General features: G+C 50.7%; 4 protein-coding genes across 4 annotated transcripts; 2 read left to right on the plus strand and 2 right to left on the minus strand.

Annotated features, from left to right (window-relative positions):
* Nucleotides 1–874: 874 nt before the first annotated feature.
* On the plus strand, nt 875–3641 carry POX_d06069 (uncharacterized protein; the record flags this gene model as incomplete). Its single annotated transcript, XM_050114896.1, has 4 exons — nt 875–1210; nt 1283–1693; nt 2420–2655; nt 2771–3641. 4 exons carry the CDS (start codon nt 875–877, stop codon nt 3639–3641), a joined length of 1854 nt encoding a protein of 617 aa, XP_049969847.1.
* Nucleotides 3642–3951: 310 nt separating this feature from the next.
* Nucleotides 3952–6377, minus strand: POX_d06071 (uncharacterized protein; the record flags this gene model as incomplete). Its single annotated transcript, XM_050114897.1, has 2 exons — nt 3952–6228; nt 6282–6377. 2 exons carry the CDS (start codon nt 6375–6377, stop codon nt 3952–3954), a joined length of 2373 nt encoding a protein of 790 aa, XP_049969848.1.
* A 936-nt stretch (nt 6378–7313) lies between these two features.
* POX_d06072 (Spore development regulator vosA) lies at nt 7314–9567 on the minus strand (the record flags this gene model as incomplete). The annotated part of the gene is made up of 9 exons (XM_050114898.1): nt 7314–7544; nt 7625–7750; nt 7850–8192; nt 8296–8451; nt 8541–8625; nt 8725–8831; nt 8956–9025; nt 9222–9289; nt 9518–9567. 9 exons carry the CDS (start codon nt 9565–9567, stop codon nt 7314–7316), a joined length of 1236 nt encoding a protein of 411 aa, XP_049969849.1.
* A 1605-nt stretch (nt 9568–11172) lies between these two features.
* POX_d06073 (uncharacterized protein) lies at nt 11173–11753 on the plus strand (the record flags this gene model as incomplete). The annotated part of the gene is made up of 2 exons (XM_050114899.1): nt 11173–11438; nt 11630–11753. The coding sequence occupies 2 exons, from the start codon at nt 11173–11175 to the stop codon at nt 11751–11753; spliced, it is 390 nt and encodes a 129-aa protein (XP_049969850.1).
* Nucleotides 11754–13547: the final 1794 nt, after the last annotated feature.

Raw genomic sequence — 13547 nt, forward strand, 5'->3', positions numbered from 1 at the left:
TGCACCACAAGAATTATTTTCAGCTTTCTACTTGAGGCTTCGTTCCACAGCATTTGCTGCCTTATACTTTTATAGACTGGAGGTTTGAATTCCCCTCCTGAGTCGTCACTTCGGATTCCCATTACCGTTGAAGCTTCAGGCATAGAATATTTTTATTTATGTACACTGCAGCCTCCAAGTTCATGGGCTTAAACATATTTCCCGGACATTGTTTTTTCCCTATGGTCTTCAAAAGGGAAGCCTACCTGAGCCCCCTGTCATTGTTGGAGCCTAAGAACTTGTCATAGACAACATCCCACAAGAAATAATCGCCCACAACTTAGCCCTGTGAGCCATCCATAAGCACGTGCGACCGGTTGAAGAATTCTGTCAATCTTTACCCATTTACTGAAATCCCGAGAAGACAAAAGAACAGATCGTCATGTCTATAGCTAAGAAAACACCGAGAACAGCCGAGCTGAGAAGATTTACCCACAGGAACTCTTGTACAGAAAAACATGCCAGAGTTAATTTGGCAAGACACTACCTCTCTTGAATGTAAGATAGACAATTCTACTTCACTTCAGTCTTTCTATAGTTCAAACCCTTCCGTAAGGAGAGCTCGCGATGCTTCTAGATCAAGAGACCGGTAGAGTGAGAAAAACCCAGGCAATCATCAGCAAACCATTTTTCGTCCTCAAATTGTCTTTCCCTTATATCTTCTCGCTATTTCAACTTTTTCTGTTTTCCTTGCATCTGCCCTGATCCCAAAGGTTGCGCGAAGGACACGTTACGCGAAAATATTGGGAAGAAAATCCAAGTGAGCGATTCTGGAAACTTGTTCGTGTCTAAACATAGGATTCTCATCACACTTGATCAGACCACTTTTATCAGGATGCATATTTCAAAGGCAGATCGATGCCCCTACTGCAAGGAGTACGTCTACTGCGGCGATTTGTGGGGTGAATGTCCTAAGCATGCAAATCCGATGGATCACCTGAATATTTGCGACTCCTATGCCCAGCACGTCTGCCACCAACGTTTCTTACTCCAAGCAAAATGGATTCCTGATCTCTCCAATCCATCTCAGCTTCCATGGAAATGCGAAACATGCAGGGACACTTTCCATACCCAGGCACAGGCGATTGAGCACATTAATACCATGGACCACTACTATGCCTACTGCAAGGACTGCAACCTTCACTTTCTGGACAAAGTCCACCTGATTTCCGTCAGTATTTCATCCGTCATTTATCACCCACATCACATGAAAGCCCAGTCGCTCATCTTGCATGTCTTATAGCATCTGACTACACGAATGCACCGAGGAGAACACCGCACCCGCGCCCTCTGTGTGTCGGGTGTCAACAGAATCGAGGAGATCCTGGACTCGCAAGAAAAGATTGATAATTTTATCGCCACCCACCCGTGGTCTGATGATGAAGATGAAGAAAACAATGAGAGTTCCTCGTTCGCAGTCGGCCGCATCTTCTACCAGAGCGCTTTCAACGGAAGATACTGGGAGTGTTTCCTTTGCCACAAGTTCTTCAGGGGACAGGGGGCACTTGATGCGCATTTAGAATCTCCGGCTCACTCGCAAGGTCAACTTCGATGCCCAAATCTTCTCTACAACAAGGAATTTGAGAGCTGGCCTATGGTCCTGAATCACCTCCAGAATGCCATCTGTGGCATGGCCGCCTTTGAACATGACCCTGTGAGGCAGAACGAGCTGGAATTTGATTTAATGCGGAGAGAAAGAACTGCTTGATTCACAATTGCTGCCCGGCCTGCAGGAAACCGGAAATGAATCACAATGCCCAGCCTTAGCTAAGCAGACTTGGTTCGACAATATTATTATCTCGACATCTTGCATCACTTTCGGTCTTATTCTTCTGGGCTGCATTTGCATTGGCTTTTGCGGGTACTCATGTTGAACGATTTGCATGTTCAAAATATTGAGAGTTGATCACACGGTTGGTTATGTCACAACTTGCACTACTTGTTTGAACTACGTATGAAATATCATCTTTGTTAGTTTATTGTCTTTGGCCTTTCCTTGCTTCTGTGGGTATTCTCATCAACTAGCCGAGATAAACAGGTAGGGATTGACTTCGTTCACAACATCTGTCAAAAACTGATCTTCTTCATCCTCGACTAATGGAACAATCCCATCAATCAAGATCTTCATTATGCCCTCCGTGTACAGATCATAGATGTCTTGGCATCCCGAGATCTGCCTAGATCAGATAAGCTCCTTCAAGACATGGATGTCACGCATGACGACCCAACCTGATTCCCAACTCGGTTAGATCCTCCCGATCAATCGTTACTTGATAAGCGATAAGCAATCGCCCCTCTAAGAGGCACTCATCTCTCACCTGCCGTAACCCCTCATACTTTTTATCGTTGGAGAAATCTCACTCCACAAATATCTCCACAGGAAATGGCAGAAACCTCACAATCAACCGGGGCCCAGAAGGCTGTGATTGTTGGCATTTCTGGCCCATCATCTAGTGGTAAAACTACTTTAGCTCGACTTCTTCAGCGCATATTCTCCGGAGTTCGCATCGCCTCGGCTTCATCCAGTGCAGGGAGCTCAGGTTCCGATGCTCAGACCTCAGACACTCTGAATACCTTCATCATCCATGAAGATGATTTCTATCATCCCGATGATAAGTATGGAATTGATCACTTCACAATCCGAATCATCATCAATAGAATCTCTCAGAGCCTCAACCAAAATTCAAATGCTTTCTCTCCATTTCTAATCATTTTCTGCATAATCAATCAGAATTCCCTATACTACAACCCCATCCGGCAAAATAGTTCAAGACTGGGACACATCCGCTGCGATAGACACATCATTCCTCGCTCAAGCTCTCTCCTACGTCCGCATCAACGGTCGTCTTCCACCACGATTGCAAAGCAAAGAGGATCAAAACGAAGATGCCGGCCCCTGCGTCCCAGAGACACTCATTGCAGATATCAGACGTGAAGTTGAAGATCACATATCTTCCTTCCTTTCATCATCTCCTTCCACATTCAGATTGCCAACTCTTGTCTTCATGGAAGGGTTCTTACTCTATGCACCACCAGAAGGATACATCTCGCTGAGGAGTGCAACGGATGGCACGGCCACAGCCGATGACAAGCATTATCCGACAGACCATGGCGCTTTGAGACCTGTGCATGCGCAGATTGGACTGCCGTTGTTCTTGCCAGCGGCGTATTCCACCGTGAAGACGAGGAGGGAAGGGAGGAGCGGCTATGTCACCATTGGTCCGGCGCCGGAGCCCCCAGCGGCAAGCAACGAGGGCGATTCTCAAGAAGAAAAGGGGACACAAGCGATGGAGGAAATTGATCTCGAAGGGAAAGATGATCGGCCGCCGCAGAACTTTTGGACTGATCCCCCTGGCTATGTGGATGATATTGTTTGGCCGAGATATGTGCGTGATCATGCTTGGTTACTAGTTGGTGGTGAGGGCCATGCTGAGCGAGACGGGGATATCCTCAGTCAGGTTGGAGAAGGTGTTGATGTTCGTCACGATGTTGGCGTGAAGATTGCTCCCGGAAAGGGCGCGGTTGGAATGGAGGACGTGTTGCGGTGGGCTGTGAATGAGGTAATGACATTTTACCTCGAAAGAAGGTCAGATCAAACTTAGAAGGAGAAGAAAGTCGGTTAATCTATGAATGGATAAATTCTGCACTAAATTGGGGTTTCTGATGGTCGATGGCCAATACCCTGCATCATATTGATACTTTACATGACCTGGTAGTATTGCTGACAAAGACTACTAACGTGACGATTCAAGAGACTTGAACATCGGGGCAGTAGAGACAGAAAAAGAAAAATCTCTGAATGGAATTTTCATATCCATAATGAATCTCTAACAAGACGAATCATGTTGATACACTGGATAACTTCAAGTGCGCGACAGCAAGGCTTTACTTTCGCACCAGAAACGCCTCAGTTCACACCCCCACCGGGCCTCTCCATCCCAAAAAATAGTCAACCTGATCTCGTATGTCGAATGAGGCCTGATGTTCTGTCGCCTGTGATTGCGAATGAAGTTTGAGATCTTCAGCAGACTCGGGGACATGACTGGCCTCTGGAGATCTTTCTCCAACACTCATCACAGTCTCAGGAATGTCGCAGACATAGCCAATTTCTTCGTGATCTTGCTTTCCCCTTTGAATTGCTGGTACCTTGGATTCCGCCAGCCTAGAGTTCCAGAAATGCTCCCCCCATTTCTCCGCCGCTAGGTTGAAGCGACCCAACCCATCATCGAAGTCACGATTGGCCGAAGTCCATAAGATAACTAGGCAAATAACAACAACGGACAAGACTATCATCCAACTGACTATCGAATTCAATCCAGAGCCCCGGTTGAATCTGTTCAAGGCGACCAGTCGTGATTTGGATTCGCCACGAACAACTTCGAAGTCGTCATCCTCAGCATAGAGGTATCGAGCTTGCAGGTCCTCTTCGACCCGACACGCATCTCTTGACGTTGAGATGTAAGGTGTCCAGCTCACGGGCTCCGCTCGGGGCAAGCAAATCCGCCATGTAATCACAAACATGTTGAGGTTTGCGAGGGCGCAAATAATTCTTAGCTGCGTAGTCCCCACTTCCAGGTCATGATCCCCATCCAGTTGAATGACCTGAAAGTTTGCAAGTGGTGTGTCGAGGTGGCAGCTATATTCACCGGCCGGGCCTCCATGTATGTAGACGTGGAACCCACACTGCTCCGCCCAAAAATCACGTTGTATCAGATCTAAAGAACATATGGCGGTATACTCAATTTGATAGCCACCAGAGCAACTGCATTTTCCGAGAATTCGGTTTCGGATCGTTTGATTGACCTTGAAATCACGAAGAAATCCGTAGAATTGAGCGTCGCAGGGGCGAAGTGGAATTATCAGCTGTGATTGGAGGAGTTGGAACTGGGCAATTAGGCAACCTTGAATGATTTCATATCTTTTGAGGTGTAAACTGCGAAATTCCAGGCCCTGGCCATCCGGAATTCGAAGGTACACATATCCATGATCAGTTGCGCTGAGGCCAGGTAGCCCAGAAACCACGAGTGCGCACCAGCCCCGTACTTTTCCAGTTTCAAGACGAAGGAAAAAGGAGACTGAGACCCTGTACCATGATGGCTTGGTTTCTGGAGAGCAATCGATGTGAAGGACCTGCCTGGTGAGACGTAGTCTCGGCTGATCGATGGCGAAAATGGGCGACGGATTTTCGACGCAATCACCCCGGGTCGGAATTTCCCCAAACGAGGCATCAACCGGATCTAGCATTGCGGCCATGTCACACGAGCTACCAACAGATGCAACAGTCGAAAGACTTTCGATGTCGTTGAGACATTGGCTCAATTTGTCGAGATTTGGTGTTGTGCGGGGCTTGAGACAAGGGCTTGCGTCAGTTGTCGAAACATGGCTGAACCTTTGCGCAGAATCACGCCCCGGTTCAGCTTTCAAACCGTCGTCCGGTAAACTACCCTTTTCGGACATGAAATTTTGCACAGATGGCTCAGGCTCAGCAATCATAGTCGGTACTGACATGGTGGGCGCGGTAGTTGACGTGGAACGAAGCCGAGCCTGTTTTCCAACGAGGGCCACGGGCCGAGGAAGCAAGCTTTTCCGGGACTGTTTCGAATCTGGTGAGCCCGAAGAGACTGGCGATTGTCTTCCTCTGACTGAAGCCTGCTGTAACGCTTTGACTTTCTCGCCTCCATACGCTCTCTCGGAATCCGTGACCGAGTCAGGTAGAGAGGCTGCTTTGGCGCTCCGCTTACGAGGATTAGTGGGTGACTGCCCGTCTGCATCGTGATAGCCCGGAGATGACCCTCCTTGAAAGAAGCTTGCATAAAAAGCGTCCAGAACAGGCCCTGGAGATCCATCAGGCGTACTTGCAACCCGCAGCACGCTTCCTGAATCAGAAGGATGATCTGTGTTCCGCATGATATTTGGATGCAGGGTTGCATGAGCTGACTGTTTCTCCGGAGTAACAGGAGACGTCGCGTTTGTTGGCGTCACCGACTCTCTCATCCATTTTTCCGAAGACACTGGGTGGGCTTGGCTTTTTCCGTGTTCAGCACTCTGCGTCCTCGAGTGCTGGCTAAAAAGGCTAGCGGTTCTGTCTTCCGATTTTTCGATGGGAGTGAGCGTGAAATCTGAAATTTCTTCGACTAAAGGATGTGAGGTATCCAGGACGTTGATCTGGGAATCCGGAGTGCACCAGACCTAAATTGTAAGTTTCAAAGACACTGGGTAGAAAATCTGCTGACTCAACGTACTTCAACAGTCATACAAACACCGACTGGGTCGAGGGGGTCACCGGACCAGTCACACCACAGATCGAGATTGCAAAAGGGACTTTCAAACGCGTCCATGCTGTTGATGCCCGAGTGTAGGGAGTGGAGATGTGTGGTCGAAGCGAATGCCGAAAACTCCAGGCAAAGATCACACTGGGTGAGCAAAAGAGAGGAATAGAGAAGGGGGAAGGTTGGCGTGGAAATGAGGGAAGGAAGGAAGGAGCAGACCCCACGACTGGAGTGGAAGGAAGCAAACATCTGAGAATCCACTTGTGAAGGCGAAGCAAATCCGATTGACGAAGCTCAATCAAAGAGAGATACACCCACCGAACGTCGTTCGAACCAAAACCGAGAAGAGAGAGGGAGAGAGAGAGCCAGCTCGGGGAAGACACTTGAGAAATAAAAAGCACGAGGCATTGAATTTGCGCTCACTACCTCATCAGAAACAAAGCGATGGGGAGCTATGGAAAAAGGCGCCTGTATGTACATGGAAAGGGGAACGCACCCATAATTCGTCAGAATGAGCATACCAGTTTTTTTTTTGTCGAAAAGCAAAGAGCAACATGAAAGCAATCAAGCTTCAACCCGCTCTTGCGAGTCTGCCCACCCCCCCAGCGCCGGTCACCTGAAATTAAACGATAACACAAGGAAGAGTAAGCAATTACCTTGGAGAACCACACCAAAAGCACTCAAAGCCAGTCAGTAGGGCCGTCCAAGAAGAAAACCAACGACGGCAAAGTTCTAGCAAGTCTCCCGTCTATCCAGACAGACAGGAAAGCAAAAGAAGGAATAAGAAAAAGGAAGTTGGGAGGAAGTCAAAAGCCAGAATGGATCCCTCTAGGTCAACAGCCCGGCCAGGTAACAAACGAGCGACGAGAAAAGGCGAAATGATGATGTGCCGAGGCTTCGACCTCAATCTATACTAGGGAGAGTCCCGGGTCCAGGGACTTGACCCTGCAGTTATTCAGTTCACGAAATGTTGATGGTGGACGACAGCATCCGATGCGCTTCGAGTCACGGAGGACTCTCGTTTGTAGGGCCGTATCTATTGCCTTCGGGGCCCAGCTGCGAGGGGAGGATTGAGGTGGCCGAGGCAGGCTGTTCAAACAGACCGCGGGTAGCGGCTCCATTGGGGGCAGGATTGTAACCGCGCTGTAATGGAGGGAGGATTGTTGTGTTCTCGGGGGTTTGATATCCGGATCGAGGGTAACCATGAGCCATCATTGCTGCGGTGGAGTCGGGTGTCTGCTGTCCGTTCCAAGAAGAAATACAAGTCTTAGCCCGAAAGCTCTTCACATCTAATACTCACTTTTGGGATGCCGTACAGGTGTGCCGGGTTGGTTCATAGTCATCATCTGCCCCACGGTCGCCTGTTGGCTAGGACGGGACTGGCCGGAGGGGTCGGTCATTTGTGACATGGAGGTCGCACTTGGATGAAGGCCATATGACATCTAATATGCACAATGGCCGATATTGTCAGCAAGGTAAACACAATGGGGATGAATGAATCACACCATGCATGCACTCTCGAGTAGAGGCTTCTAACATACCCCGTAATCTGGCACCACCTGGCTGGCCTGGTACGGCTGCATCCCTGGCGTTTGGTACGTCGCTTGCTGATTGTACATTGTGGTGGGCTGACTATATGGATCCATTGGACGAGCAGCCATCCGAGGATCTTGCTCGTAAATGTTCTGCCGCCCGTAGTCGATCGACGTACGATGACGTTTCACGGGAGGGGCACCGTAATACTGGCTGTAGTCTCGGGACGTGGCAGATACTGGATAGCCCGCGTATCCAGAGACAGCAGGCGTCATTTGCACCGGTTGGCGCTCGGGCGATCGAGGAGGAGCTGGCTGAGGAAATTCATCCGGGCGAGGTGCAGACCGTTTCCTGCAGAGGACTGTAAGCGGTGGAACATTTCTCTTACCACGTCCCTGGCGCTTCTGTTGAGAGCTACCTAAGAAACGGGGATGAACTTCTTGTTCAAACTCACATCATAGTCCGAGGCTCTTTGCGTATGCGCAATTTTACACCCTGGTCCGCGAATGATCGTGACAGGAAAGTTGATTCCATCATTCCTGGGAAATTCTTGGGCGGCGAGACTTTGAATCGATCTGAAATCACTGTCTTCAAGTAGGTGACAACATCCCTAGTCGCGCAAGTCAGACGCGATGGCCCCAGTCGTCTTGATCAATCGATCGCAATGGAGAAAGGAGGGAATGATGGCACGCGACTCACTTGCGCATTTCAAAGAGAGTGAACTTGAGGCGGAACTCGCCCTCAATTTTTACCGACAAGTCACCAAAAACGAAGAACCCACCATCTTGACCCAAGTCAGCGACAGCCTCTCCTTGGCCGAACTCACGCAGCTGTGCTCAAGGGGATCGGTCCTCCGGAGGAGAATGAGCAAAGAAGAACGTACCGCTGTTATCGACGTCTTTCAGCCGGTGAAGAGACGAGACTAACGTTCCCGCCAACGCTGTTGAAGGGGCAACAGGGACTGGACGGTCTTCTGTGGCATCGTACAGGCTGCAGCACATAAAATAGTATGGACTTTGCAAGTAGTGCCTTTCACGGCAAAGAAAGGAAGAGGGAAAATGTCAGCACTCGGAGCGTCCACGATTCAACGGCCGTCGTGCGAAGATTGACTTACTGAGCTAAATAAGAACCCTCTTCGCGCACTCGAAGCTGAACGATTGGGGGCGGATCGATGGGTTTACGTTCTGTCCAATTCCGTCAGCCCATGATCAGCCTGCGGTCTCGCCAGGAGGCTCTGCCCCCGCGTGGATGCGGACAACCCGCATTGCAAGCCCTTTCCCTGTGGGAGGGCGCGCAACCTCGGGGTGACCACGACCATCACCACAGCAGATCCCATCGCGGGTCAAATCTACCCCAAGTAACTGGAGCTAGGCTACGTACCTTTCTCTTTGCCCCCGGCCACGCGCGCCCGGTCGGGCTGCTGACGAATGATCAGGTCAAAATCAGAACTGGTGTTGGACAACATCGTCAGTGGAATTCCCTGGATGGACAAGTAAGAGTTGCGACCCAGTCAGGCTCAAGATACCAGCAGCAAGGAGAAGGAAGCTATAGAAGGGGCCAGATGATCACTACGGCGCAGTCGGAAGAAACAAAGCGGCGAGGAAGAAGAAGAAGAACGAGCAATGGCAAAGGATTGAAAGCTTCGGGACTCATGAAGCTGTGTCTTGGCAACGTACCTCTGAGCTTCGCGCGTGACAGAGGCGTCGGTAAACGTCGATGCACTCATCAAGGCGGACAGGTGGAACCAATGACCCAAGGAATTAAACCGTTTGATACGAAAAGAATTAAAGGATGAAGATCCAGGGCAAGAGCAGTCCGCGGATGAAGAGCCGAGGAAACGAGCTTGAAGTTGAGGCAAGGACAGTTAAGTTGGTTCGGGAGGAGCAATAGTAGCGCGTTGTCCACGGATGCGCCAGTAGTGGGAGGGAGAAAAAAGGCAACGGGACAAGGAATGAGGATAGGAACAAGAGGGCGAGTGAAGGGAAAAAGACTGGGTCCGGAGCAGCTCAAGAGAACAGGACGAGTCACGATGTCGTTGACGGTGTGCGCTCCGGTGGACGAAGGTTGACGGTAGGAGGTTTCAACTGATGATTATGATGGTAGATGATGAGTGGTATCGGTGGTGGATGGAAAGATTAGCTGTAGTGGGGGGTGGGATGAGGCAGGAAGAATGGAAGGCGAATCCAGACTTTGGGATGGAGCGTTCCGGGTGCAGTACCAGCGTTGAGTCGTCCACGACAAGTAGGGTCCCATGGATTTCAACCCCGAAATCACCGTCGGATGCGCGCGAAAATGGACCAAAAAACTAAGCAGAACCCAGCCGAATGAGGATACAAAATGCCAGAGCTCTGAAAAGTGATGACGGAAGAGGTGAAGAGCACAACAGATAGGGTCACAACGTGGGTGATTGAAGAAAATCACACGGTCAATGAGAGAATTTTTTTTTCCAAGATTGGCAAAATTGCGCAAAAGAACCACAAGAGATCTCTAACAACACGACAGAACTATGGTCCAAAGAGTCTTGAATGCTCGAATAAAGCAAAAATTGCAGTCGCACGATGGATCGGCCTCGGTCGTGCTGGGAGAGACCAATGCGGGGTGCGCCGCAAACGGTAGCTGCGAACGGAAGGAGATGCCAACGGATGTAGCACCTCGAAGTCGCGGAACTGCTCCAATCGGAAATGGGGTCAAAAGACCAGCACAAAGAAGGGCAGTGTAAATCAGACACGAAATTCAAAAGTTGCAGAGGAGAGCAATCAGAAAATGAAAAAAAAAGGAAAGAAAGAAAATAGAAAAAGTGACTGGTGGCGGAAGGGAAGAGAAGACAAGACAAGACACAGTTGGGCTGAGTTGGTGGCCTCAGTCACCACAGAAGTCAAGTCCAAGTCGGAAGACCGATCACTGGGTTTGACAGAACAACCGGCTGGGCTGGGGAGGTGTCTAGGCCTAAAGAGGTGCAAACTCAATGAACCGTCACCTGGGGCAGACGTCCAGATAATGCTGACCGCAGTGCGAATGGTCTGGTTCTTCGATCCGCCGAGATAACCAGATACGTGAGCAGCCCTGAAAGCACCGGCCAGGGCCTTTACGAGTTCTTTGCGACCGCACAGAATGTGGAATGATGATCTAATGCTGCAGGAGCAAATGCAGGTCCCGGACGTGGCCCCTCCACAGTCGATTCAGCGCGGACCGCAATTGGGCGTCGAATTTTCCCACGCGGACAAATCAGCGGCGAGAATCGACTAGTAGCCTCAAGAGTCTCAGCCTCGCGTCGACGCTAGCGGAGAAGGGCAAAAAATTGGACCTGAAAATTTTATAGAAGGTGCAGCCAATGGGGCAGGTGACGGAGGGTGCAGGGAAAAAGAGAGAGGGGCAAGAAAGCTCGGAGAAGACGCCTGCCAAGTCCGCTGTGCCAGTTGCCTTCGCCGCAAATTTTGCACAAGCCACAAACACAGACAATGCCACACCAGGCGAGGAGACGGGGATCGCGGATCAGGCAGTGAATTCGCTCAGGCAGGAAGAGTTCAGTTCTGGGATACGGGAAAGACGCAAGTGCGACAAAGTGAAACGGTCCGCCAAAATCGGACAAGGTCCTGTGTCAGTGTCGTTTCCTCGTTCCTTTTTTTTTCTCTCGCTGCAATCAGCCACCGGATGTGCGTACACTGTACGGTAGCAGGTAGGCCTGCTCGCTGCACGGTGGTGCGAGCTTGAGGGTATGGAGAGTTGGGGACAAGGGAAGCTGAGGAGTGGAGCCCGAGCAGGCTTCAGTGGCCGACGACCGTTGCAAGTCCGAATGGGCCACCCACTGTCGAAACCGGCAAGCGGTTACGTCGGAATGGAGGAGTGGAGGACGAAGAGGAGTACGAGAGGATGGGAGAGAATCGCGCCCGAAGAGAAGACTGGAAAATTTGAATAATCCTTTTTTGAATCATTCAGGAAAAGCCGAATCGGGTGGAGCTGGTGGTAGGTCCGGCTCGACTGGGTCGCCGAAGGCTACCACGGTTGGGTGGGCACGGTGGCACTGACGCTGGCGACGATCGGGATGATGCGCACATTCAACCGGCCGGAGCGCCGAGAGTTGTCAGAACTCTGAAGACTCGACTGATTCCAAAGAGCAGAGGGGTGATACGGGCGACAAGAATTCGGTCGGGGCATGCGTAGTGATAAGTCTCAAAGAAAAAGAAAGGGGGAGCCAAGATAGAAGAAAAAGCAAAGGATGATCAGCGATTTCCTCCCCACCAAAAGCATCCCTGGTGCACAGGTTCGACGGTGCAATGGTGCAGTGGTAAAGGGGGGGAGAAAGGTTTCTTTGATTGTACCGAATCAGGGCAGCTAGATGAGAATTGGCCCTGGTGATCGACTCCGGTCCGTGAACTAGTCCGGCCTGCGTCTGCAAGAGAACCAACTGGGAAGCGCACAAAACGGCCCTTCTCGGCTATGCAGGCAATAAGAGGAAGAACCAATAATGTGAACAGCAAATGAGCTACTGGTGAACCTGGATGTGTGGGCTCGGTTCTTGCTCCGGCGTCTAAACATTCCTGTCAAAGTGGATTCCAAGATATGCACGATTCAAGCCGCATGGCCTGATGCTCGACCGAGATCTGGGGAAGGCGACCGAGATTGGGGATAGACCTTGGCCGGTCACTTATACCGGGACACGATGAATGTGAGGCAAAGGTGGGTTAGCGTACGACTTTTGTGTGGGCGGGGGGAATCTCGCGCGAGTGTGATTAGCTTTCTCTCGACAAGGAGCAAAGGGCCAGTCACATTCGCGTCTGGGCACAGCAGCTCTGTAAGGCCGTCACAGAAGAGCGGAGCTCCTCAAGCCGGCGAGCCAACTACTGCGCTGCACCGTTCCAAGAACCAAGAGTTGTAGTGTCCCTGTACCTCACCCGCACGTCGATACACTCCCAAACTCTAGCCCAATTCTCACACGCTTTATAAGCGTTGCTTAGAGATATGAAGCTGAGCGACCCGGTGCTGAAATAACCAAGGTTAGAGCAGGCTGATCGGCGACAAGTGTGGGTGAAAGTTGGGTGAAAGGCCCCTCGCGTGCCCCCAAAAAGTCAAAGTGGTTCAGGGCGATCACGAGGAAGGCGCGCAAGCCTGCTGAGTGCTGAGAGTGGCCAGCCTTATGTCATCTGACTCGGTCCAGCCCCGACCCAAAAAGGGAACGAATGCGCCGTTTAGTGCTGAGTGAAGAGAGAACCGATTTCTCCACCGATCACTCGGTGTTAGAGGCGACTGAGTACTGCAATGAGCTATTTCATCACAGACCACATGCTCATTGAATGTTTCAGAAGGTGAAATAATCACGACGATGGAAGATTTTGGGACCGGTGCTTTTCTGGAATGTTCACGCCCTCTGAAACCCCGTGTCCGTGCCGGAGGCCTGTTGATCCCGGCGAATGACGGACAATACTGAGTTCGCTGTGTTTGACCGAGGTTCCACGCAATAGTCTCAGCGTTGTCGGAGCACGAAGCTCTGTGCTGTTTCCTGCACTCAAAACTCGATTCGATCTCCGGACGAAATGCGATGGTGAAAATCACCACTACCGTGGACTTTTGGAACACAATGAAAGGAAGCGCGGCATAGGACCGACGGAACCTGATTCAACCGGGTACCGGGACTTGCTAGAGAAAGCCGAGAAAACCGCTCGATTCGATGAAATGCAGTCAGAGCAGAGCGCAGCGGCTTCTGAGTCG

The sequence above is a fragment of the Penicillium oxalicum genome, chromosome IV (assembly GCF_001723175.1).
Source record: "Penicillium oxalicum strain HP7-1 chromosome IV, whole genome shotgun sequence".
In the NCBI taxonomy this organism is placed as follows: Eukaryota; Fungi; Ascomycota; class Eurotiomycetes; order Eurotiales; family Aspergillaceae; genus Penicillium; species Penicillium oxalicum.